The sequence below is a fragment of the Haemorhous mexicanus genome, chromosome 3, assembly GCF_027477595.1.
Source record: "Haemorhous mexicanus isolate bHaeMex1 chromosome 3, bHaeMex1.pri, whole genome shotgun sequence".
NCBI lineage: Eukaryota > Metazoa > Chordata > Aves > Passeriformes > Fringillidae > Haemorhous > Haemorhous mexicanus.
In genome coordinates, this window is record NC_082343.1 from 105,772,049 (window position 1) to 105,798,127 (window position 26,079).

At 37.1% G+C, this 26,079-nt stretch overlaps 1 protein-coding gene across 1 annotated transcript; it reads left to right on the forward strand.

Annotated features, from left to right (window-relative positions):
* The first annotated feature begins 19 nt into the window (after window positions 1-19).
* DDX1 (DEAD-box helicase 1) lies at window positions 20-19,924 on the forward strand. The gene is made up of 26 exons (XM_059842900.1): window positions 20-126; window positions 2,047-2,098; window positions 2,855-2,918; window positions 3,393-3,422; window positions 3,641-3,737; window positions 5,215-5,262; window positions 5,394-5,477; window positions 7,012-7,095; window positions 7,532-7,608; window positions 8,855-8,927; window positions 9,040-9,116; window positions 9,804-9,918; window positions 10,409-10,547; window positions 11,572-11,632; window positions 12,784-12,882; window positions 13,565-13,654; window positions 14,225-14,413; window positions 15,446-15,497; window positions 15,940-16,086; window positions 16,736-16,827; window positions 17,347-17,419; window positions 17,869-17,941; window positions 18,057-18,099; window positions 18,322-18,417; window positions 19,142-19,262; window positions 19,595-19,924. The coding sequence occupies exons 1-26, from the start codon at window positions 111-113 to the stop codon at window positions 19,723-19,725; spliced, it is 2,223 nt and encodes a 740-aa protein (XP_059698883.1). The 5' UTR covers window positions 20-110; the 3' UTR covers window positions 19,726-19,924.
* The last annotated feature ends 6,155 nt before the right edge of the window (window positions 19,925-26,079 follow it).

Consider the following 26,079-nt stretch of genomic DNA (forward strand, 5'->3'; position numbering starts at 1 on the left):
CCGGGGCGGAACGCGCGGCGCGGCGGCTCCTGCGCCCACCCGGCCCCATAAAGCGGCGGCCAGGCCGCGCGCTTGCGCCGTGCGCTGTTCGCGGCGCTCCCGGGGCGAAGATGGCGGCGTTCTCGGGTACGTGGCGCGGGGATCGCGGCCTCTCGGCCTTGAGAGAGCCTCTCGCCTCTGCCCGCCGGCTCCCGGGCTCCCTGCGGCGCCGGGGGAAGCTCCTCGGCCGCCCTTCCAGCCTGGCCCGCGGTAGTGTGTAGCTGACCATAGATCAGGCCGGGGGTTGCGAGGCCTGCGGGGGATGTAGGTGCCTCTCCCCGTGTCTTCGGGCTTCTGCAGGCTGTGAGAAGTGGTTATCGGAATGATTTGTCAGGTTTTATTGCATATGTGGATCTAGCAAAGGGGCTGCTTAAAAGTTAGGCTCGTTCCTCATGCTGACTGCTTTTAGTAACAGAAGGTTTATCATAACTGTTCTCTGTATAGCAGAGGGTAATAACTGGCTTTTTGTAAGAGAAGCTCTGCTTGGTGATACGGTTTGGCAAACTACGTATATTATATAAACTCTGTATGTGCATATAGTAGTAAACTGTAATCCAAAAGCTTTAACTTCCTATTAAAGGAGGAAGTATCATTCTTTGTGTCCCCTTCCCCAGGTAGATATTTGTAGAACTAGGCAGCCAGCCAAGATCAAAGTTCTGTAAAGATTTAATATATATGGGTTTTTTAATTTGTTCCTTTTAACTGAACTTTCTGCATCTTATCATGGGAGGAAAATGCTGAAGCTTCTTCCCAAGATCTAGAGATCAGTTTGGATGCTAGGCAGCGGGATTAATTTGGATGTAGTTGAGGAAAATGTCATGGTGTCATTATTTTATTAAATTCTTGTACTTTATATTGAATTAAACTGTGTGAGTTGGAAGTATATGGGAAAAAATATGTGTGGATTTGTTTCCAACTTGGAATTAGTAGGAATTGGTTTTGATTGCTATTGATTTTGTTGCTTGTGTGGATTGTCTGCTTTTGTAGGATTGGAGTCCAGCACTCGAAAATAATAAAGCTTCCCACAATCGCATTACAAATAAAACACGTTTCTTACAGCATTTGTATTATAGCAAGTGGAAGAATAGTCTTTGGCTGCTCACATCCACCTGCAGCAGCCCAGCTCAGTGTGTGTGCACGTGGTGCTGTGTCTGCAACCCAGCATGTGGCAGTGCAGAGGCCAGTGTGTGAAACCTCTGCTTGGAAAGGAGCATGTTTATAGTTGAAGGAATTGATTTAGAGTAACCTTATGTACCCAAAGAGATGGCCAACAGATAAATTGTCATTTTGATGGTGTGCTACCAGTGTTTGGGTTGGTTAGGATCCGCTTTCCTGTTGCCCGTATTAAATAGCTGCAGGTGTCTTTTGTTTTCCTTTTTAAATACAGAGGATTTGTTTATCAACATGCAAGCATGTTGCTCCAGATTTAACTTGTGTCTGGGGTACAACCATCAGGCCTTGAGATGAGTTTGCCACAAGAGGTATCCAAGGAAAAAAAACTTTAGAAGGTGGATGTAATTAGTAACTTTATCAAAATCAAAGCCTCGTTTTCTTATTGTCAGGCAAGATTTGGTGAAGTAGAGTCCTTAGCGTATACAGGTTTTTTCTACTGTTTGTTCCTCAACTGTAGAGAAAGTTGGATATTTGTGATTAACAAAGTCTGTCCTGTTGTCTGCATAGGCAGTTTCCTTAAAGGTGCAAAGATAAGTACCTTGCCCTTGAAATGGTGCTCTGTTCCCAGTGTGTTCACTTTGCTGCTGTGTCTGTACCTGCCCCTGTGCCCTGTCTATGCCTGACTTTCTCTGCTCTGTGTGGGGACAACTCTCAAAGCTTCCTTTGAGGAAGGGAGAATGTCTCCATTAGTGGGTGCTGGAGCGAAGGCTGCACATGCTGTTGCCCAAGAGTGGTTTTCCATGGTTCTGTGTAGCTGGAAGCATTGACACTTGGCAGTCTTTGGGCAATGTGAGGTTAATAACTTTGCTTGATCCTTCTTTGCTTGTCTTACAGAAATGGGTGTTATGCCTGAGATAGCTCAAGCAGTGGAGGAGATGGACTGGCTGTAAGTAGGAGTGTGACAAATTCTAATTTGCCTTTCAGCAGTGTATGACATGGTTCTTAAAGCACCTCTGCTGTCACATTAAAGCCAAGTGGATGTGTGTTGTCCTTTAACTGTTGTTGCATCTCACGCGCTTCTCTGTAGTGTGAAAGACTGAAGAATACGAGCTGTGACTGCAGCAGTAACATTTAAACTTGGGCAGGCAGAGCATGACTGCTTATGCTTAACTTCTTCTGTTTCACAAAAGGCTCTGTGCCTCTGGTTTATTTATATGTATCATGGGATTATTGGATGAAATACTGTCACATAATTGATGCTAGTGTAGTACGTGTTTTCCAGACTGTCGTCTATGATTGTGTTTTTCAAACTTAGTGCATGTGTCAGTCTTCTAAAAAAGTTGTTATTCATGTCTTTGGTTACTTGTTTGGCCAATATGTTTTTACTTCAGAGTTTGTTTTGAATTGTCATTCAGAAAGTTGTCAGTACAGACAAACTTAACGTATGTTGTTCTTCACATATGAAGACAAGGAATATATAGTTAATATGGCTTTTTTTTATAGTTTAGCATAATGGTGTGAAATGTAGCACTCTTACCAAGGTGCAGCTGAATCCACTGCAAGCCAGGAGGAGTAGCAGTTACCTGCTTTATCTTGCAGATGACCATGGTTTCTGTGAATTTCTATATAAGTAAAAATTTATTTTTCTACCGATGTAGAACATTGTGTTAATGTTCTTGTGTTAATATGTTTTTTCCTGTAGTCTCCCTACAGATATCCAAGCAGAATCCATCCCGTTGATCTTAGGAGGTGGTGATGTGCTTATGGTATGTAGGCAGGATAGCCCTATTCTTAGAAATCCTGTGTCTTTCGGTTGTTGTTTGTGTGGTGACTTTTGTTCTTTCCAGACGGGTCCCTAGTTAGACTAGCTCTCCTGTCCTGCTTCAATAGAAAGTATATTCTCTGAGTTACTAGTGTGTTTCTAGCTGTTCTTGCAGATGAAATCTGGGAGTATTAGGCTTATTTTTTGACTTCTTGACAAGCACTGCCCCGTGAATAAGGGCTATCTGATCTCATCTCCTCTCCTTTTGGCTGTAAATTCCTGACACAGCTCTGTATAGAACATGGCTGATACTGCCCAAGCCAGTACTGCAGTATCAATAACCTTGAAAGTATCAGATTAGTATACCTTGTTCATCATGTCGTTTATGGATCTCTGTGTTCTTCATTAGTTTATCAGAACAGAATTCTAGAACTGTCCTTACAGTCTTGGTAAAACTCTTGTATTTTTCTTCCTATAGGCTGCTGAAACTGGGAGTGGAAAAACTGGTGTAAGTAATCAAATTTATATTAGCAGAAAGTAAAAGTCTTTAAGTGGTCTCATATATGCAGAGAGAATGTTTATATGTGTTAGGCATTATTGGTAATAGTCTTTACCAACATATATGTAGGAATCTATTTCAGTGTTTATGGCTGTGGGTATTGCTCCCAAAAACAAGGCTGGAAATAAGTGTATAGCTTGTGGAATGAAAGTGACTTTTCATTTTAGGCTTTCAGCATTCCAGTTATCCAGATTGTTTATGAAACACTGAAGGACCAAATGGAAGGCAAGAAAGGAAAAGCCACTATTAAAACTGGAGGGGCAGGTAAGTTTTTACATGTCACACTCCTTAAATTCAAAACTCTGCTAACTTGTGTTGATTTTGTCGTTGTCACTTTTGAAAGCAAACTTAACCTGCCATTAGATAAGTATTTTTTTCATAATTTGGAATAATGTAAATACCATCATTCAGTGTTTTATTAAACAGAGAATATAAGTTTACTGGTGGAATCATGGGAAGAACTGGTGTGCCTATGACTGCAGACTCTTAGTAATGCTCTTGTTTTCAGCTTGAGGCTGGGTGATCCACACCTGGCTTTCCAGCGTTCTTCTGAAAGCCGTACTAGGTTAATGCCTTGCAAGATGTGAAGTGGTGGTGGTGTCCACCTTAAAAAAAGTAGATAAAAAATATCTTTCTGTTACAGGAATAGGTGAGACCAGCTATGACACCATGAAGTTGGTTTGGACCTCTTAATTGAGCTTGAGCAGAAAGCTCTTCTAGGCTGAACGTATTTTTGTGTGGCTGGGGTAACAGTGTAGGACCTTTCAATTCTGGTGTGCTGAGTAGATCGGTTGTGTTCCTTTTGGCACCTGCCTAGGTTTGGAATTGAATAATTGATATGTTGTTTCTTCTAGTAAACATTGAATTGAGCAGGAAATGTATAGGGCTGGAACTCAGCTATATAAAATGGATTGTAACCATGATAATATCCTCACAGTATTTGAGAGTCTGTTATGCATCCATTTAATTAGGCTTGGAACTGTAAAGCCAATAACCATGTCCAGTCTGTGGTACTGATAAGATTGGGTCTTATAGAAGTGAATAGTATTTGCACAAACAACGCTCTGAAGATGTTATAGAAGTTGTCATCATTGTAACTACTGCTACATTGGTGACAGTAAAATCAGCTTTAAAAAAGTTAAAATTAAATCCTCCTTGAGAGAATGTAGTATGAATACACAAATACACTCAGTAAACCTAATTGAAATTACATCTATTTTTTTTAATCATGTATAGATTTTGTTACAGCATGTTGTTGGGCATATGAAAAACAAAGTCAGAAATTCTGTGTGCATGTATCTTAGCTCCTTAGTAATGACATTTTAACTTACAGCCTGAAAAATACCTTAATGTAAGCTTGGAACAGAAATGGCAAATAATGCATTTCAAATTTGTTGTTCTTAATATAGTTTAGGGTATTTTCTATCTGAATTTGATTGTGATTGTGCAAAACTGCCTTACTTTATAAAAGTCTTCATTGTTTGCAGTTGCATTTTTAAGTAACTTAATCGGTGTTCTTAATGGAATAATCTAAACATCCATAAGATCCCTTTGCATTAAGCATTTTTGCCCCTCCTTTGGATTGTAGGCCTTCATTTGAGCTTATATGAATTTCATTGAAACAAAGCTATTACCCCAGAAAATTAAGCCTAACACTGTAGAAACAATTTGAATTTCTAATTGGAGTTTTTCAGACTTGCTTTGTTGATTGCCTTTTTCTGTTACTGTCTTTCAAACTTAGTGCTCAATAAATGGCAGATGAACCCCTATGACAGAGGATCAGCTTTTGGTGAGTTGTCCTGCTGTTCACTTGAGGACTTGCTTGGTAAAAAAGAATAAACTAGAGGAAAGAATGCATAAAGTTTTCTTTTAAAAGCAGTTAGGCAATTGCTTTAACTAAAAGTGTCTTGTAATTTTCAGCAATTGGATCGGATGGTTTGTGTTGTCAAAGCAGAGAGATAAAAGAATGGCATGGATGCAGAGCAACCAGAGGAGTGACTAAAGGTACAAATATAAAGTGATGTGTTTTGAATACTCTTCCAGAAAAGTTTCAGCTGAAATGCCTGCTTGTCAGCCATTGTTAATGTAGGTGGTTGCATTAAAAACTTTCTATCCATCTGACCAAATTTAGTAGCTTAAGACTTGGAAATGACAAATACCTCTGTTTTGTTCTGCTTGTGTTGTAAATTTTATATGTCACACTCCTTAAATTCAAAACTCTGCTAACTTGTGTTGATTTTGTCACTTTTAAAAGTAAAGTTAACCTGCCATTAGATAAGTATTTTTTCCATAATTTGGGATAATGTAAATAGAATATCATCATTCGGTGTTTTATTAAACAGAGAATATAAATTTACTGGTGGAATCATGGGAAGAACTGGTGTACAACTGATGTGCAACTGATAGTAATGCCTGAAAGTCGAACAACATCTTCCCAAACAACCTTAAAATTATAATAGAAAAGCAAACATTTAGTTGAAAGCCTTCAGGTGCACAATATGGTGAAAACCATGCCCCGAATTAGATTCCTACAATTTTATAAGATTGGGCAGTTAGAATATCCAACCAATATTGTACAGTTAGAGGAGCAGTTGGTTAGGTAATCCTCACCCCTATATTCTGCCCCATTGGAGTCCTCCCCCAGGTCCTCTGACTCTACCTTTATTATGTCTACAATATGTGATACAAAATAAAATGTCCTTGGTAAACTAACAAGCAAGAATAAACAAAACTTCGAAGAATGTGTCAAAGAGTTTGTTCACTGTGATAAGGAGAGCTGAAAAAGTTATAGAAGTTAACTTGAAGTTATACCTAGGCATTTAATAGTCTACTAAGCTACAAATTAATGAAGTATACATAGAAAGCTAAAAATCTTCAGGCATCAATAAGAGACTGAGTTGCAGGAGGCAGAATCATAAATAATATTCATCAGAATGCGTTTTTTTTTAGGAAATGGCTATGCACGCTGTACTTTGTTTCCTCACAGACTTCATGCAGATGTGCAAAAATTTCATGGTTCTGTGGCTGTAGTAGTAGTTGAAACGCCAACCCTAACACTTGACTCAGAAGCAGAGTCATCCTCATACTCCAGTGGTTCTGGGAGTGTGTTCAGAAAGACCCTAAACAGTATCCTGTTATGGGGTGTGCAGATAATTCTGAAGTCTGTGTGTGCCTAACAGCCAGCTGGATGTTCTTCAAGTTGGAGTTGTTGAAGCTGGGGCATGCTGGTGGTCTGGTACTGATTCAGCAGAGCCTTGTGTCCTGAGTTTATCAGTTCCTGTGCATTGAGTAGGACCACTTCTCTCTTGTCACTCCTTTGGAGCCTTTCACACTCTACCTCTCAGTGTGTACTTTGTCTCTTTTGCCTGCTCTTTCTTCATTCCACACATAGGTATACACACAACCTTTTCACACAAACACAGAGTAGGGGATTTCATGGCACTTTTAGCAGGCCTGGGATGTTAGATTGGAAGTAGCAAGACTGAACCACCTTAATGAATTTGGGTATTGTATTAGATCCTTTCTTTTTCTTTTAAAGGGAAATACTACTATGAAGTTTCCTGTCATGACCAAGGCTTGTGCAGAGTTGGTTGGTCGACTATGCAGGCTTCACTAGATCTGGGTGAGTTTCCTTCTGAAGAACCTGTAGGTAGTTTTTACATTGACATGTAATGGGTGGAGTGCTGTTCTAGTGTTGCAGAGAATGGACTCCTCGGGAAGGATCCCAATACTGGGGAGTTGAAAATGTTTTGTAAAAGTATTTTACTTCCTGAATGGGGAAGTCTTTGGTGGTGGCAGTGTTTTCTGCCTTGTCTTTTTTTTTTTTTTTTTTTTTTTTTTTTTTTTTTTTTTTTAATGAAGATGACTGGAGACTGGTAAAATTGATAAATGTACTGCTGCAAAAGTACTAGTTTGGTGTACATCCAGGTCAGAAATCTGTTGTTAGCACTGTGTATTATTTGTTAATGTGATAGTGTTGGGAATTTCCGTTGCTAATACCAAAAGGAAAAAGCATAACCTGTCAACCAGAAGATAAAAGCCTATTGTCTTGTCTTCAGGCACTGATAAATTTGGCTTTGGATTTGGTGGCACTGGTAAGAAATCTCACAACAAACAATTTGACAGCTATGGTGAGGTAAGCTTGAATTGCATTTGGTAGAAATATTGTTAAAAGTTCTGCATGTTAATTTTGTGCTGTTACAATCAACTGTCTTTTGAAATAGTGCTCACTGCAAATGGAGGCTCACTGGGTAAAAGGCCAACGAAACATTGAAGCATTTTTGCATAAAATCTTATTAAATGATTAAACAAAAGCAGTTAAAAGCTTGAGACATGATAGTAGTTATGCTGCAATTATATTGACTCTTATTTAGAAGTTAAAATTTTGCTTTGTGTTACAGGCTAAAAGTTAACTGGCCTCTTGAGATTTGTCTTGACTTACCTCATCTTTAGCTTGAATAAATCAACCCATATGTATACACTGGGAACATGCAAGTGAGGGCATCGTACTCTGTTTACTAGAATTTAAAATAGAAGTAATTTCACAACTCTGTAATCTGTCAAAATGCATTATTAATTGCTGCCAAGACATAATTGGAGTGCACTACTTCTGGCTATTGAGTTGGGTTTGCCATTACCTTAATGTACACATCTGAAGTGTCTGCTGGGAATATCTATAATGGTTTTTGTGTAGTGTAGCAGTAGAATTGAGATGTTTAAACATAAGTAAATGAGCACTGAAGCAGAGACACAAGTCTTTTTGTGCTAATAATAACTCAATGTCATAAAACCTGCAACTTTTATGACTACTGTAGCTTGTTTAATAGTGTCTCCTGAACTGTTGATTAGAAGCACTTAATATATAAATATTATTGAATACCTTTAAAATTAGCAGATCTCAAGATACTAAAATAAAGCACTTAAGTATACATAGCATGCATATAGTGTCATCTTCAAGAGTTAGTCTTTTATTATAGTCAAAATACAATTTTCTGATGTCATGTTTGGTGTTCTAAGCTTAGATTTACATTGGCTAATAAATATGTGACTAATGTGCTTTTCCATAATGCAGAACACTTCCAGGTAAATGACTCGAAGTGTATAATTGTAATTGTGTTTGGTTTTTGAAGTAAATTTAAAGCAGTAATAAATATTTAAATATCTGAGATCAATTGGGCAGTTTACTGAAGACTTGAAATCAAATAAAAATGTGTTCTCTTTACAACGGTCTGACTGAAATAAATTGAACTTGCTTGACTTCTCTCAAAATTCAGCATTTGTTAGGGAGAGGTGAGAAAACTAAAAGCTGACAGAATATAAGCACTAAGTCATCTTAATACACTGAAAATGTCTTATCTTCACAAACCTTTTTTTTTTGGCAGGAATTCACTATGCATGATACAATTGGCTGTTATCTAGACACAGAAAAAGGACAAATAAAATTTTCCAAAAATGGTAGGTTTTATTCTCTTTCTTTGGAATTTTATTTGGATGCTTTCACTGGCGGGGAGGGAGGGAGAGGAATGCACACCCTTGCAGAGTCTGACTGAACCAACCCTACTTGCAGGGAAGGACCTTGGCCTTGCATTTGAAATCCCACCACATATAAGGAACCAAGCGCTTTTTGCAGCTTGTGTACTGAAGGTAACAGGAATATTGCAGATGTCCAAGATTATTATAATTTTTCTGGGTTTGTTAATGAGCTACTCAAGTATAAAATTTACACAGCTACTTACAGTTACTGCAGTTGAGCATGTAAAATCAGTTTTCTTCAGTTTACCAATATTCACTACTGAAGTAATAATGTTTGTGTTAGCTTTGAGTACCAGTTAAGCTAAATGTTTTAATTCAAATTTTAATATTGAATTTGTAAGTAGAATAGCACAGATAACTAATTCATAATAACAGTGCTATATTGTGTGTATTGAACTGTGGAATACTGCCATTCGACCGATACAAGCAAATAGCTTGGAAGTCAAATAGCCTGTTTCATTCATTCTGAACTCGTAACATTACTGTAAGGTAGTACTATGTCTTTCTGAGTTAGTCTTCTTGAGTCCATCTCTCAACAGTAGAGATTTTAGCAAAAACTTTCACTGGTTAGAGAGGTGTACAATTTCAGAAAAAATTCTTTGTTTCTTTTGTTGGCTTTTTTCTGTGAGTTTGGTTGGGGTTAAGTTCCAGCAACCTGGGGAAGAGGAATGTGTGAGATGGGAGAAGAAAAGACCTTGCCTATCTCCTTGTTGATGTGTTTTTTTCATTACTGAGTTGTTTCTCATTTTATGTGGTCTCTTGAATCTGAGTGTATGACACAATTTTGTTGAAACCTAGAATGCCGAATTGAAATTCAATTTTGGTGAAGAAGATTTCAAGTTTCCACCAAAAGATGGCTATGTTGGCCTTTGCAAGGCTCCTGAGGGTAGTGTTGTAAAATCACAACACTCAGGTAGGTTAGATTTTTAAAAACTTTTCTTGTTCTATATTCAGGCTGTGTTACAGAGTATTTTTGGATCCCTTTAACTGTAATCAGAAACATCTTAAATACAGCAATAATGAGCATATACTGATGCTTTTTTTGAAACTCTACCAGATTTTCTTACTGTTAAACCACCAATAGTCTTTAATATTTTGAATTTAGAAGTACCTCAGATAAAAGAAGTCCAGCTAAGTTTTTCAACAGTGTTATTGTAAAAATGTGTGGGTCTTTATGCCCCACAATGGAGTGGGTTATCCTGCATGGGCCAGTACACCCATTTCTAAGTTCTGATCATTATTCTGAAGTTACTCATAGTTGAGAGAGCAATTACATCACCTTTCAATGGAGCATTTAGAGTTGCTAGGTTATAATTACTAATAGAAAATCCAGATCTGTTTCCAGTAAAAAATTCCAGAATAGGAATGTAGTTTGTCTTAATGGTGCTTTTTTTGCCGCTTAGGAAGTGCGCAAGTGGTTCAAGCACAGAACCTTCCAAATGCTCCAAAAGCATTGATTGTAGAACCATCAAGAGAGCTGGCAGAACAGACTTTGAACAATGTGAAGCAGTTCAAAAAATATGTTGATAATCCCAAATTAAGGTAATAGTGAATTTGTTAGTTGCATTTATGGTATTTTTCATGGTTGTAATTTCATGGGGAGATGGGGGGGGTGGGTTCCACTTTGTAACTAAGTGAAACATAATTTGCAGTGCTGCTGATAATAATATCAGTAATAACCTACTACCAACCAAACTTCTGGCTGTGCAACTACAGTTAGACCACTTAAGGGTTTTTGGTTTCTTTTATCACTGGACTGCCTTTTTCTCATACAACAAATTTGGTGGGTAGGGTTTTTTGTTTTAATTATCACTGATAACTAGTATGATACTTCATATGCTTCTCTTGACTAAAAACCTTATCTGCTTACTGCCCTTCTTTCCTAAACATTTTCCTATGCCCCCATCTCCTTCTACCCCCTCATTTTCTTTGTTTTTCATCTCCATCAAATAGTTATATACGAGGTCTGCTCTGTTTAATTAATGTGCTTACCGGACAAATTATCATAGAGGTGCAATTCTGAAAAATGAAACATCCATAAGTTGCTTTGGGTTTAAGCTGTCTCTGCTTTGACTGTGCTTCTAAAACTTAAACATTTCCCAATTCTAAACTGCAGTCTGTTTATAAGAGTTCATTTGCTAGAATTGCTGGGACTAAGCAATAGGAATGGGCAAGTTACAATGAAAGATTCATTTAGTTTACTGTTTGCATTTCTGACTTTCAAGGACACAGGAAACTTTATTGAACTAAATTACATTATTTTGAGATTTTTAAGAAACATTTTTTGTAAGATTAAATTTGTTAAGGTGCTCATTTGCTTAGTACAACAGTGATAAAGTAATCACATTAAAATACAATTTGGTATCAAAGTTTCCAATTGAAGTACACTTTGTGTGAAAGGATGAGTTTCAAAATTAATTTTTTCTGTTACTTTGTTCTTGAAATTGCTGTTCAGAGCTGTTAATTGTCAGCTATCAAGAAAAACATGTCTGAAAACAGACTGATTCTAAGTAGACCTTCAAATATAATAAATGGGTAAATGTTGAATATATTGATGTTATTTTAGGGAACTGCTTATTATTGGTGGAGTTGCTGCGAGAGATCAGCTCTCTGTACTGGAACAAGGTGTAAGTTTTATTTTTTTCATATGATGTATTAGTTTGGGTTCCAAGTAATTTATGATGTTGCTAGAGGATATTAATGGTGGCAACTAATATAATTAGATTAGTAAACATGTTAAAAAGAAAATGTACAGTCGGTTGAAAACTAATGTTGCACCAGTCTAGCAGTTGTTTCTTTACTTCCATGTCAATACAAGTACCTCTGCTACTTAGTCAAGTTCTGCTGAAGCCTGAGTACTCCTGAAGATCTTAAAATAAAGGTGTAATTGTTTGCCATTTGTCCTTAACCAACAAGACAGTTTTCCTGCTAACTTCTGTTTTTGTGAATAAGAATAGTCTGCAGTTATCAAGATGAACCTACACTACAAACCAGTCCTATATAGAAGGAAGGGATCTGGCTTCACCATCATGGAATGTACAATTGATTCAGTCACACTGTAGGGAGAACAAAGGCATAGGGCCATGTTTATTATTTAAGACTCACTTTTGGAAGTGAAAGCACATCACTGTTAATAAATTTTCTAGTGGTTTTAGCTGCCAAAATAAAAATTTTGTGTAAGCCTACTTGAACTGGAAGATTATGTGACTTCCATGTGAATGCGAAGTTCTTCATTGTGAACCTTTCTGTCTGGCAAAATTTGAAGTTATTTCTATGGTTGATAGACTTTGTATCCTTCCACCATGAGAAAAATTTGGAAAAAAAATTTGAAAAACAAATTTATTTGTTGGCTTTTAGTAACAAGATTACAGAACTTGGGGTTCAGGGAAGGAAAAAAGGGGCATGGCACTTCCTAAATAAGGGAAGGCTTCCTCCCTACAGTAGATTCTGCTAATGAAATTACTGTAGAACCAAAATGCAGGTTGCCCAGAGAGGAGGCTGTAGGATCCCCTTCCAGAAGGATACTGAAAATTGTATTAGGCAGCTACCTGAAGTAACTTAAAAATTGTCCTTGATTTGCACGTGAAGGTGGGGAGTGGAGACCAGATAATCTGATGAGATCCCTCAGACTAAAATTACTCCAGGATTTTATGAAATTATAATTAATAGAAGATAAAGCATTATGCTGATAATTGTTTCATAATGTTTAGTTTATATAAAACTTTTCATGTCTCTAGTTAGTTACAGGACCAACTCATACTCTTTATGTACTTCATAGGTGGATATTGTTGTTGGAACTCCTGGAAGGCTGGATGACCTGGTCTCAACAGGGAAGATTAATTTATCTCAAGTTAGATTCCTGGTTCTGGATGAAGCTGTATGTAGAGAAATAAGTGCTACTTAAATTCTGTTCTTAAATGCAATATGCTATTTGCAAAAAAGTGAAACATAATTGTTCTATAGTATTTGATAACTCAGTGGAACAGTTGAATACCTATAGACTGTTCCACCTTAATCCTGTCATTGTTCGCAACCATAGTAACCTACTTTTTTTTTCTTTTTTTTCCCCACCCTCCTAGCCTCTCTTTTTTAAATCTGTTTGGAATTCTTCTGATAGGAAAATTTATTTCAAATTATATTTACAAGGTACTGAAGTCTGTCCCTGCCACGGCAGGGAGCTCAAAGGACAAAGACAAAATATAAGTGTTAGTTAGCCCAGCAGGTCTTGAAGCCAGTGGATGTTGTACTCAATATGCTGTGAAATAAGGGCATCTCTCTGATCTGTTGTAGCACATCTGAATATTCACAAAGATCAAATGCCTTGAGGTGTTAGCTAGGAGTAGCTGCTGAGCTTCTCAGCAGCTATAAAGTGCTCCATATTTTTACTGGGTTTTTTTCTCCTTAGTAATAATATCCGTGCCATGCATTGACCTGTCCAGCTAATTAAAAGCAAGAACTTCTGAGACTAGGAATGTATTGCTTAGCTAGCTGAAGTGTAAAGACTGAGAAATGAGAGAGAAGATTTGCAGCTTCATCTCTTTTATTTCATCCCCACACAGGATGGCCTTCTCCTCCAAGGTTATTCAGATTTCATAAACAGGATCCATAGTCAAATTCCTCAGATAACCTCAGATGGAAAGAGACTTCAGGTATAAAATGTCTGTGATTTGTGTTGTTTTTTTTTTTTGTTTTGTTTGCTTAAATATTTTTGGGGATGTGTGGTGTGCTCTGCTTTCAGTTGTTGACTATTATTTGGCATAGAGCATGCTTCTTTGGAGTTCCCAAAAGCTCTTGTCCAAAACTAACATGTGTTCAGTGAGTTCAGTAATTGCCTGTGAAAATATTTTTAGCATTCTAGATGTTGAAGCCTAGTGTTCAGCAGTTTTTAATTTATTTTGGATTATTTATATATAAATCTAGCAAACATGAGTGAACACATACTCTGATTTCTAACATACTAATAATCTTGATTCATCAGCTTTCAATAGTTTTGCATTTTCCTACTAATTTTTTGGGTTGCTGTAACAAAATAGTTAAGCAACTTATTTAGTGTCCTGACTCTTGCTAACTGAGTGGTTCCTGTGATGAGGAGATTCAAACACTTTGTTTTGCTACATTATGCTGTTCAACTACATAACCTTCATCCAGTTCTGCTCCCACCTTTTTGGACTGGGAGGATGTTATCTTCAGTGGTGTCCACACGACTCTCTTATTTTCAGGTGATTGTGTGCTCTGCAACACTGCATTCTTTTGATGTGAAAAAACTATCTGAAAAAATCATGCATTTTCCTACCTGGGTTGATTTGAAAGGAGAAGATTCTGTCCCTGAAACTGTACACCATGTAGTTGTGCCTGTAAATCCAAAAACTGATAAACTCTGGGAAAGGCTCGGCAAGAATCATATCAGAGTAAGTGAAAATTGAGGTTATTTGTCCATGTTGACTTATTTAACCTTCAGAACAGGGCCCTAATATTGAAGGATCTTTGCTGGCTATTGAAACAGCTTAATCTGAAATGGTTTGTTCCATGGTAGTCAGCATCATATCAGTGGTGTCATAACACTTTTTCTGGACAGCTCAGTGTTGCAAACATGGCTGAGGAAGAGCTTAATAGAGTAACAGTCTGATTTTCACTAGAGGGCAATGGCATTGTGCTTTTTCACTCATTTCACAGCTAATGGTCCGTGGCCTAACTGTACTTAGTATCTCTTTTCTGACTTGGCAGGAGGGAATAAACCTGCCAAGATGGATCATTCTGTAAGGTAGCTCTGTCTCCAAGCCATGTGAGATGAGCAATTTTTACAGGAATGGATTTCTTATCAGATTGCATTTGAGAGTCCAGATTCTCCATTCACCTGACACCTATTCACGTGAGAAGGTGTTGGTTGGTCTTTAGTATTTGAGTTCTGAATAACCTGGAACCGTATTTTGTTCTTGGCAACTCTGATGCAATTACAAATCTGTTGTTTTTTTAATCTTTCTTTATCTTTGGAACGTCTGTTTGTCATATATTAGTACCTTTTCATTAAGTCTTAGTGTGAGTTTATTTCTTTTGGATTTTAAGTTTATATCTGATTCAGCCTAGCAGAGGGAAAAAGATAAGGAATTACTTACTATTCATGTGATTTATCCATATTTTACAAATCTTTTTGTTCTGGTTTGTTTGGGTGTTTTCAATTCTTCACTTGGTTCAAAGGTGTTTCCTGTCCAGTGACTACATAAATAGTTTTATTGCCCTTTTTTTATGAATAAATTTTGTGTGCTTAAACACAAGACTTTCCTTTAGCTAAGGGTAGATAAACTTGACTGGTGGGAGATCAGAATGTTAAGATTACTTCTAAACTTCTGTTTCTTCCTAGTTACAAGTTAATGGATTAAAGTATTTCTCTTTGAAGAGTGGACTACTGACTTGGGGGGCTTTTTTGTTTGTGTTTTTCCTAGACTGATGAAGTACATGCAAAAGACAATACACGACCTGGTGCTAACACTCCAGGTAAAGAACAACACTAAGAAATCATGACATTTTTGTAAATGTCTTGAATTAAAGGTGAATTGTAGTAGATACTGGCCTTGAGTCATGTTCCTCCAAAATTTTATTTCTGTATTTTCATAGTCTTGAAGAGAAATGTTTCTGTAACTGGGAATTGGGAAAGAGAGTTGAGTATATTATTTTACAGATTTTTAGGCAAGTGTTTATTGGTGTGTATAAGAAACCTGAAACTTCTGAGTGCTTTTATTCTTCCTGTGTTGTATCACCTTGGAGCCCAGGAACGTGGAAGGGAGAGGTAGATACTGAAGGTTTAGCTTACTTGCTCTAATAGTAAAAGTTTAACTGTCGACTTGAAGGCTAGAGAACTTTCCAAACATATGCAGTTCAAAGGTTCTCCATGTTTTTAAACAATTTGAGTGAAATAAACTTCTTTATTTTTATTTAGAAATGTGGTCTGAAGCTATTAAAATTCTAAAAGGAGAATACACTGTTCGAGCAATCAAAGAGCACAAGATGGATCAAGCCATTATCTTCTGCAGGACTAAAATAGACTGTGATAATATGGAGCAATACTTCATCCAGCAGGGTGGAGGTAATGTTTTCATGTCAGCTTTACTCAGCTCACTTTTCTCACTTCTCTGTTTTTTCAACACCAAATTTGTATGATAGAGGTCACCAATACTGAGACACAGCACAAATAAAATCGTGCTTCAGTTTTTAGACGTACTGATTGGGCATAAAATTCAGAGTTTTGTAGCAGGCAGCTGCAGGGGTGCCATTTGTGAAAGAAAACAATGAACTGTCTTGTACCTGTTCCAGATAGTTCTGAAATGGATGGAAACCTATCATGCACCAAAATTTGAACCAGTGAGAAGATATATGGTGCCTCTGCTGAAACATGCTAGTAAAATTGATAGTTGATAAGGGGAAGAGACATGGGAAGAGATGTTCACACCTAAAAAGACATAGGAAAAATGTGAAAGAAACACAGGAACAGTGAAAGGGATGTGTGAGGAGAAAGGTGAAGATGAGCATTTGTAGAAATGAGGAAATTTAAAGCAGGAAGGAGTAAGGAAAAATGCCTGCACAGGTGCCCTCTTGAGAGGAGGGAGAAGCTATGTTTTACTGCTTGTCTTGTGTATTTTTTTCCACCCCAATGCCTGTGAAATTTTTTTCCAGTTCTGTATGGTTCTGTGTCATAGCTTGTATGTGATGTTAATAATGCATATAAATTCTTTCAGGCCCGGATAGGAAGGGACATCAATTCTCATGTGTCTGTCTGCATGGTGATAGAAAACCTCAAGAAAGAAAGCAAAACCTGGAAAGATTTAAGGTGATGCAGCAGATTCTTGAAGGCTTTTTCCTCCAATATCTGAATTCGTATGTTGATTTGTGTTCCTAGTTCTCTATTTAAATTAAATTGTATTCAAATGCTCCATGTCCCTCTTCCTGAAATTGTAAGGCACATTTTCTGTAGGTGGAAGTCTGTACTGGTAATCAGTATGACGTTTGTGAGTTTGAATTGATAGTAGGCTTACTTTGAAATAAAAACCTAACTCTAAACTCTATAGTAATTACATTGGTTTTTAAGGTCTTTAGTACTTGGTCACCTGAAAAAAAAGTTTAAATTTTACAGTTTAGTTTGATTAAGCTGTCTGTGGTTTTTGCGTGCCTTATGGTGCTGGGGAAAGAAACAAGGATGTAAATTCACCAAAATATTCATGCTTTATTTGAAGTGTTCTTAAATGTACAGAGACACTTCAAGGTGAAGTGCAAAGGACTATGATTTCATTGCTTGGGATTCTGCTTGCTGTATGTAGCACAACACTTCATTACAGCTCTCTTTTTGCAGAGGGGAGATGTCCGTTTCTTGATCTGCACGGATGTTGCTGCAAGAGGAATTGATATTCATGGTGTTCCATATGGTAAGACATAGTTTTTTTAAACTTAATCTGTTGAATTGCACTGGAGCTTCGATATATTTGTGGCCCTGTCCAGTAGTTAAAATAGATATATGACCTATAGCATAATTTTAAGATGTGTAGATGTTAAAGGCTGACACTAGGCAATATTTAATTTGGTTGTTCACCATACGTTCTCAAATACTTGATGATGTTCTGCATTTTTGGAAATCGTTAATTTGGTTTTCCATTCTTGCCGAAAAGTAATCAGGAAGAAAGCAGTTTGAGAGTGAGAGCCTTTATTGCAGGTTACACCTGTAACTGTTGTAATAGACTAATAAAGTGTGTGCGTAGACTAAGGAGAGGAATTGCAGCAATCAAAATAATATTTTAGGTGTCTGATCTCTGACCTTAGCTCATACATTTAAAAAAAAAAAAAAAAACTTGTGTTCTCTGAACTGTCTGTGTTACAGTTATCAACGTGACGCTCCCTGATGAAAAACAGAACTATGTTCATCGAATCGGGAGAGTCGGCAGAGCTGAGAGGTATGTGTGTGTTCAGAGCAGCCACCAGGTGTTCTTGATATTTGTCGTTTTGTTTCACAAGTTGGCAATAGTTACTGAAATGCATTTCTCCCTCCCTTGTCTCCTAATATTTCAGGATGGGTCTGGCAATCTCCCTTGTGGCAAAAGAAAAAGAAAAGGTAATTATACTCCAAAGCAAAGATGAACAGACATTACTTACTGAGGTTCTGTCCCCAGCTACTATCTGACCTTCTTATCCTGCATTGAAAAACTGCCTTTTTGTCCCTACTTAACTGAAGGAGATTCAGATTCCTGAATTCTTTTTCGTGCTGTAATTAGTCAAAATGAATGTACTAAACTATTTCACAAAGTTTTGAGGTCTCGTTTTGCATTATTTCTAGGTTTGGTATCATGTATGCAGTAGTCGTGGAAAAGGGTGTTATAACACTAGGCTGAAGGAAGAAGGAGGTTGTACCATATGGTACAATGAGATGCAGGTAAGCATTTTGCTTAAATGTTCCCCAATTCCTCTAAAAGACTCAGGAATAAAGTTCTTGTTTCATCTGTGTAGTTGAAGTAAAAATGTAGTCTTAGGGTGTTTATAACCTTTGATTCCATTTAAAGAAGAAATTAAAAGACTTTTCAAGTTACATATTCTCTAAGTTGTTGAATTATAAAAACTTACTTTAATTTTCCCGGCCAATGTTGTTGGAGTCTTCCTAATCAATGTCTGTTAAGATTTAGAGGATGTTAATTATACACTTGTGTTTAGATGGTTTGTTGCAAAACTGTCACTTAAAACTGTTGTTTCTCTAACCTGGAAATAGTTTGTCACTTAAGTAGGTTTTCATTGGGATTTGTATACTGGGTATGAATGCATGTTAAAAAGCAACATTTCGCTTCTTTCCCTAATAAAGAAGGGCAAATACACCTCATCTGTGGTAAAATAAGCTTGGACTATGAGCTCAGTTATAAAGTAGCCTCTTTCATACAAGTAGGGTAGTGTATGAAATGAAGACTTCTAGGTAGTGTAAAACCATACCAAAAATGGAAATGAACTTATGTAGTCTGAGCTAATAAAAATGTTTTAGTCTTCTGTATCTGTGACCAAATTGTTTTCTGTACCATTTCCTGTTCAGACTACTCTAATGTGACTGTTCAGAGCACTAGTTTGACTAGTCTTGGACTATAACAGAAGACTTCTTGGGTTTTTTCTCTTAGTTGCTGGGGGAGATTGAAGAACACTTAAACTGCACTATTGCCCAAGTTGAACCAGACATAAAAGTACCAGTGGATGATTTTGATGGGAAAGTTACATATGGGCAGAAGAGAGCTCTGGGCGGTAAGAATGAGCTACTCTCAAGTTCCCTTGCTATGCAGTGCTCAGTTTCCTGGTTGTCTCCTGTGTCACTACAGAATTATAGACTATAAATAAAAAAACCCAATAGATTACAAATAAATGGATCATAAAAAGCTGCTAGCTCTTTGCTGTCTTCTGCATTTGTTACATGGAGCCTATGGGTTGCAAGTGACAAGAGTATGTGTATACTTGTTCTGGTTTTTTGTGCCTTTTTTTTAAATAAAGTGATTAACTCTCTGACTGTGGTTGGGCATTGTTAGTTCTGCTGAAAACTGGCTTTGAACACATAATTTAGATTGTGTCTCTTTTGGCAGGTGGACTGTATAAAGGCCATGTGGATATTCTGGCACCTACAGTGCAAGAGTTGGCTGCCCTTGAAAAGGAGGCTCAGACATCTTTCTTGCATCTTGGCTATCTTCCTAACCAGCTGTTCAGAACATTCTGATTGTGCCACACTGGAGAGAAGGCTTGAGTTAATAAATGCTCTGCCCTGCAAATACAAAAATCCCACACTGTCTCTGAGTAGAGGTAGTTAGAAAGTGATTAAAGCTAAATATACTTCTTGCATGAGGAACAGAGTGTTCAGCACTGTTAACTTTGAGTAAGCTGTTCTCCTAATAAAATAAAACAAGTCAAAGATGAAATGGTTTTGTTTGTTTGTTTGTTTTTTTGCCGTAAAGGATTAATTTACAGAATCATTCTTTGCATGGTTTGTTAAATTATTGAAAGTACAAGGGTAGTTAGGCAAATATGGGAGGAGAGTTTTGTATTTCTATTTATTTATATTTAAAATTATTTAATTATTTGTGTATTGTAAATTTTTAATGCTGGGCTGAATAAAGATAGATTCATATTCATTCAGACAGCTGTTTATATTTATACTAAATAAGAAAAAACCCCAGATATCAAGTAGGTATTTGAAGCTCTTTGTTATCCTAAACCCCTACATCCAGGCTGATAACTGCATTCTGATTCTGTAGTTCTAGACTTTTCAGTTAATGGTTCTTAAATTTCTGAAATGGGTTGTACAGTATTGTAGCAATATTGTTACAAAGATTTCTACAATACTTTTGAGTTCATAGGGGAATACAATGCAAGTATCAAAGCATTTCATAAAACTGCAGGGAAAGCTTTTTCATGCAGCAGTATAGGCTGAAGTATTTAATGCCTCTTGTGCTGCTTTCAGACAGGTTGAATTTGTTCAGTTGAAGTTACTGCAGTCTGGCTTGGAATTTCTTTTTAGCTTTTTTTTTCTCTAGTTACTCTTCTAATGATAATCAGAAATTTCAGTGACTTTGCCTGCAAATTGTCATCCAAATGTCTCAGGTCATTGGGAATGCCAGACACCCACAAATGCAAGTTAGCTTTTGGCTTCTTTGTGAAGTCATCTTTTCACAGAATGTTCCATCCGCTTGAAAAAGCAGTGACAATCAATTTAAACTCAGGTTGAGCAAAAATTTTTTGGAGTGTTACCCGGAGAGGGCAGACTGAGAGATCCAGGGATTGTAATAAAAAACATAGATTTCTCATTAATTTAAACAAAGTATTACAATTTGTGATATTACTTGATCCCAAGGAGAGGGAAGGTTATATGGGATGCTTATCATTAGAATTTAGGAAGAAAAGTTCTATCGTGTTTGCGTTGGTCTTGTCAGAATAAAGTAATGAAATTTGTCAATCCTAAGTCAATCAAAATTAATTTATTGCAATGCCTAAAATCATTTAGGTGCAGAAGGAATTAGATCATTCATGTTTCCCAGTTGAAGCTGAGATTAAAATCAGTTTCAGCTAGTTTAGACATATATCTTGAGAAATATTTTTAAATCATAGGGAAATTGTGGATAGATGGAATCAAAGTCTTGGGAGCATCGATCTTTTTGTTGAAATGTGACATTCTAAATTTGCTACATGTTCCCCAAGTGCTGATATCTTTAAAGATTTGCTGTTGGGTATCCAAATTATAAATCATGATTAATTAGGGCTAAAAAAAAAGGTGCTAAAAATGAAAATTACTTTAGGCATATAATTTAGGCATGCTAATTCTTACCTAAATTTGTTTTGGTGCTAGAGCTGAAATTACTGCAGTGGCCTGATATATACTTGCTTTCAGAAGAATTTTGCTGATATGCCTTCAAATGCAGTAGCATGAAAGAAATACGGGGCAGTTTCTGGTTGGGCAACTTCAAAGGTTGTGTGAGATGTCAAGAACTTAACTGTATCTTGTGCTAAATGGCAGAAAATCCCCACTGCAGTAATCAATAATCTCTAGGAAAAGTATTTAGATCAGATGGTATATAAGCTAGCAATTGTTTGGAGGTATCTGGCCTGGGGGTTTTTATATTACTTCTCATTACTGCTGTCTTAAACCACTAAGATGGACTTTCTGGAAAACTTGACATTGTTTTCCAGAAAGCAAGTATGGCTATTTAAAAAAAAAAAAAAGAACCCAAAATAAAAGTTGAATGAAATTACACTGAATTAAGTTCAGACAATTTTGATATGATTTTCCCTGCCTCTTGTAATTTTTATTTGGGAATGAATGTGCCTTTACACCTGGTTACGGGAAGTGATAAGCCATATCTAGATAGACTGGTATGATTCCAGTTAAAAGCTTTAACTGCCTCTCTTGAACCAAGCACTGCCTTGCTTTCACACCAGTCAAAGCCATGAAGATGTTTTTGTACTGGATGTTAAAAGTCAACAGATAGCCGAGAAAAAAATTTTCAGCATCAGGTGATGTTGTACATCTCATGGCAATGCTCCAAGTGATTGGGAAGAAAAAAAAATCTCTCGCAGAAATCAAATTCCCTAATTTTTGTCTGCATCTCTAAGCGTAGCTGCCCGGGAGGGCTGCTGGGCTGTGTGCTCCGTGCCCGGCCGGGGTGTCGCTGCCGACGGTCGCTCGCCCTGCGCTCCGCCCTGCCCGCCTCGTGGTGGTGCTCACGGCTCGCGTATGCCCCTTCCTACGCCCGCCTGCTGCTTCCAACTGGGTCAATTACATTCTCCCTATCTTTTTTTTTTTTTTTTTTTTTTTCTCTTTAGAAACAAACAAACTCCTAAACTAAAAAGAACTTAAAGCTGTTGGAGCTGTTTGTGTGGAACGCAAACTCACAACGAAGGGCCCTTGCTTCCCTGCCTGACTTCTTGTCGCAGCTTGAATAAACATGCAGTGTGAGCTGCTCGGATTGCTAACCCACTAATTCTGCTTTAAAAGGCTTGTTCCTTGTCTGGGTACAAAGCTAATTCTTGCTACTGTACATGTCAAAACTGTGTTTATTTTTCTTCTCAGTGCTGATTTCTAGGGCTTGCGAACTGAAAACAGAAACAAAAAATAGGTTTTCATCAATGCCTCTGGCAAAATTTGTTGCAATTTACTGGCCTTAAAATTGTCTAAGCAAATCCCATGTAGACATTCTTGCTGTGCTTCAGCTTTTCTGACCAAAAGGAAGGAATGGGAAATTCAAGAGGAGCCTGAGTAAAATGAAAAAAAAATACAAATTCTAGTTTTAACCTTTTTTTTTTACTAGTTATATTTTAACAAAAGCCATAAAGTTAGCTTAGGGAGATATTTTTGTTTGGTTTCTTGGGTTTATCACTTGCTTACTGGAGCACCCTTGTTCAATGGCTTTGTATTTTTTGACTAATTTGCTTTAGCACAATGTCTTTTAGAGAACTCACATTCTTATTGGATGATTAACTATTCATTTATAACTACTAGTAGTAATCTTTCTTTGTTTTCCTTTACACTCCTATAAAGGTTCCTTTTATGGAAGGGAAAAGGATACAGATGGTGTTTGCCACTCAGTGTCCAAACTGCTGAGCTGGGGCCCCCTTTTAGCAAGCTCCAAAGGCAGGAGGAGTTTGCTGGTCTCTTAGCTTTAAGTATGGTTCTGTTTTGCTACTGTGAAAGCAGACAAAATTGCTGCTGGCAACACAGACTTGTACTTCAGTCTTCTCATGTTTACGGAATCACACACACAAATAAACGTGCCTGGTCTATTTGAAAGGGTAATTGGCCTGTGGTCACTACCAGATGTGAATATCCATATAATGCAGTAAGCTGGGCTCCTGCTTAAGCCAGTTAGCAAAATAGCTGCATCTCAAGTAGGTTAGGTACACGTAAGAAAGAGGGAAAATGGGTAGAAGATTCAAAGGATGAACTTTGCCAAGAAGTGTGGAGCCTGCTGCCTTGCACCTCTGTAGCTAGGGAAAAGTGTAACAGCTAGGGACACTTGATAAACCCTTTATCACAGCAATTACACCACCCCTTGCCTGCTGACAAAATGAAGCTATACAAGAGGTGAGGGGGATCAAAACCTCTCTTGTGTAAGGAATTCTCTAATTATGCTTTTTCTATGCATTGTTTAAAAGCAAAAAGTTGCTACTTCTCAGAGTTGCTACTTGTTGCAGTAACTAATGCATTTAGTCAATGATGAGCAGGGTCTTTATCATTTCTCATTAAAATTTGTCTAAAACTCACTGTGCTTCTTGCAGTGATTTTTGTCTATATCTCTTGATTTCTAAAAAATGTGTCCAGATCCACAGATGGAAAAACTGAGGTAAAGAGATGTAGCAATCTGCTGAATGTCAGCCAAGACTGGCAAGAATTGTCATAATATCTTTGCAGCAGTAATATGTTAAATGCTGTTTCAAGACAGCACATTAATTAATAAGTCTTCTTCATAATGGTTGTTATTATGGGAGAACTTAAAGGTATATTCATGAAGCATATCCCATGACTGCTGAGTACAGCTGCTTATTGGAGTTCCTAGGGTGTGAGGCAGAAAATTTCTCTTGTCATGAAGGGATTTTCTTGATTTATTATTTAGCAGAAAAATAAAAAATACAAACAGCTAGCTTAATACATGGAGAATAGATTGCTGGAGTTCAGATTCTAGCTAACATTGAGCTAACACTGTTGTGGGTGACAGGATAATCTTACCTCTCCAGAAATTACAGGTCTCCTTTCTGTAGGTGTTATGTTGGACCTGCCAGTGCTAGACAGAAAATTCAGGCACCCTGTCTAAACAGCATGAGGAGCTTGTGCTTAGGCAACTTAAACCATCCTCTGTGAAATAGAGCTGAATTTAAAAACTCTAACACATATGGAAACGTCATAGTACTTACATTTCCTAAACTGTGTTGCCTCTTCAGTTTGCTGTCTTTGGAGAACACTAAAATGTTGTGGATTGTCCAGTGGTAACTTCCTTCTGTTTGTTGATTGTTGCAATACACAAATCTCATAGAAAATTTGGATGGTATCAATTAAAACCATCCTTCCACAGATGCCTTGTTGGGAACCAGAATCCTTTTAACCAGAGCTGTAATTATGTTAGAATTAGTTCAACTTCTTGTATGAGTAATGAAGAATATCATGTAGGATAACAAAATAATAATAGAAATTTCATCCAAATTGCTTTCAGTGGCATTTCTGACTCTTTGGTGTATATCAGTATGGTGAATAGCCACTCTGTTATTTAGGTTTTAAGCAAAGTGTTCTGTTCTATTCTATTCTACTAAAAAACCTTTGTAATTGTTTTTTGATTATTGCAGTTCCACTGAACAATAGTGATATTTTTAATTAAGTGATTCAAAATGGGAAGTAGAGAGTTGTTAGTATACAGCACATGCAGTTATGCTTTCGCCAGCCCAGTACCAAAGGCAGTAATAGGTTTAAGGGGTTTTTATTTATTGAGTCTTAACCTTTTTTTAAAAAAAACCCAACTTGCATTGCTCTTCCTTATAACAAGAATTTAAGCTGTGTTTGGCTGAAATGGTTAAAAATAAGTAAGTTTTACCAAAAGATAGTCTGTTCACCTCTAAGCACTGATCTTTTGTGGTATTTCTAATGGTCTAAAAAGTGAGAACAGAATTCAAAATCAGTTTAAAAATTGTAAAATAGTCTGAAGTCATCTGTAGTTTTCTGACAGCAGCCAAAACTTTGGTTAGGAGTTTTGCCAACAGCCATTGTTGCCAGGTGATGCTTTTAACTATGGACTGCATTTAGTCCAAGTTTCTAAAACTATGTAGTGCTTAGTATATGGTAAATATATCTATTTTTTCTGTATTTTCTTGCTAAGATTTAACTTTTCTATGGTATGTTCAAACAGCTTTTCCTGATGGGTTAAAAATAGTCTTTATATGAAAAGGAGGAAAAAGTTTGTTGTTAATCTTTCCATATTAAACTTGGGGTTTTCTCCTGAATAATGCCTATGGTATCAGAGGCTTCCTCCATGTGTTTTACTTATCTCATTTATCGTGTAGGTAACTTATGTAAATGCTGTGCTTCAGGATGCAGTCTCCTTAAAAAAGCAGGAAATCCCTGGGAAACTGTCCAAGTAAACACTACACAGGCTACTGAAACAATCAGAAATATGGGTTTGTTGACAAAATATTTTCATCAAGCCTATATAATACCCCCTTAAAGTTTTCTCTTTTTTTGTAAGGCATCCAATAAAGTGACCTTTCTAGTTGTTAGACCCTGTGTGCATCCAGTTGCCTCTCCTGTTACCCTACTGATGAAAAGTGAGTTAACTTTTATTCCTATATCAACAGGATTTGTTTCCATGGTGGCTTTTAGTTTACAGCTCTTGAAAATCAACCGTGGGCTGGAGAGAAAATGTATCAGGGTAAGATAAGGAAGAAATGCAAACTCCATAAATTAAAGAAGGAATGCAAATCAAATCCTGATTGAGACCTAAATTGCAAGCTTGAAAATAATCTTCTACATAACTGTTTCCATAAGTTACATGATTTGGGGTAATTAGGTTTGTGGTGCCCAAACATGCTCTGGTTTTAA

What these genes read in the sequence shown, in the direction of transcription:
- DDX1 (XM_059842900.1), top strand. An exon ending in GTGGAGGAGATGGACTGGCT is followed by an intron (nt 2,099 to 2,854) that starts GTAAGTAGGAGT and finishes TTTTTCCTGTAG; the next exon opens with TCTCCCTACAGATATCCAAG. An exon ending in TATTCATGGTGTTCCATATG is followed by an intron (nt 17,420 to 17,868) that starts GTAAGACATAGT and finishes TCTGTGTTACAG; the next exon opens with TTATCAACGTGACGCTCCCT.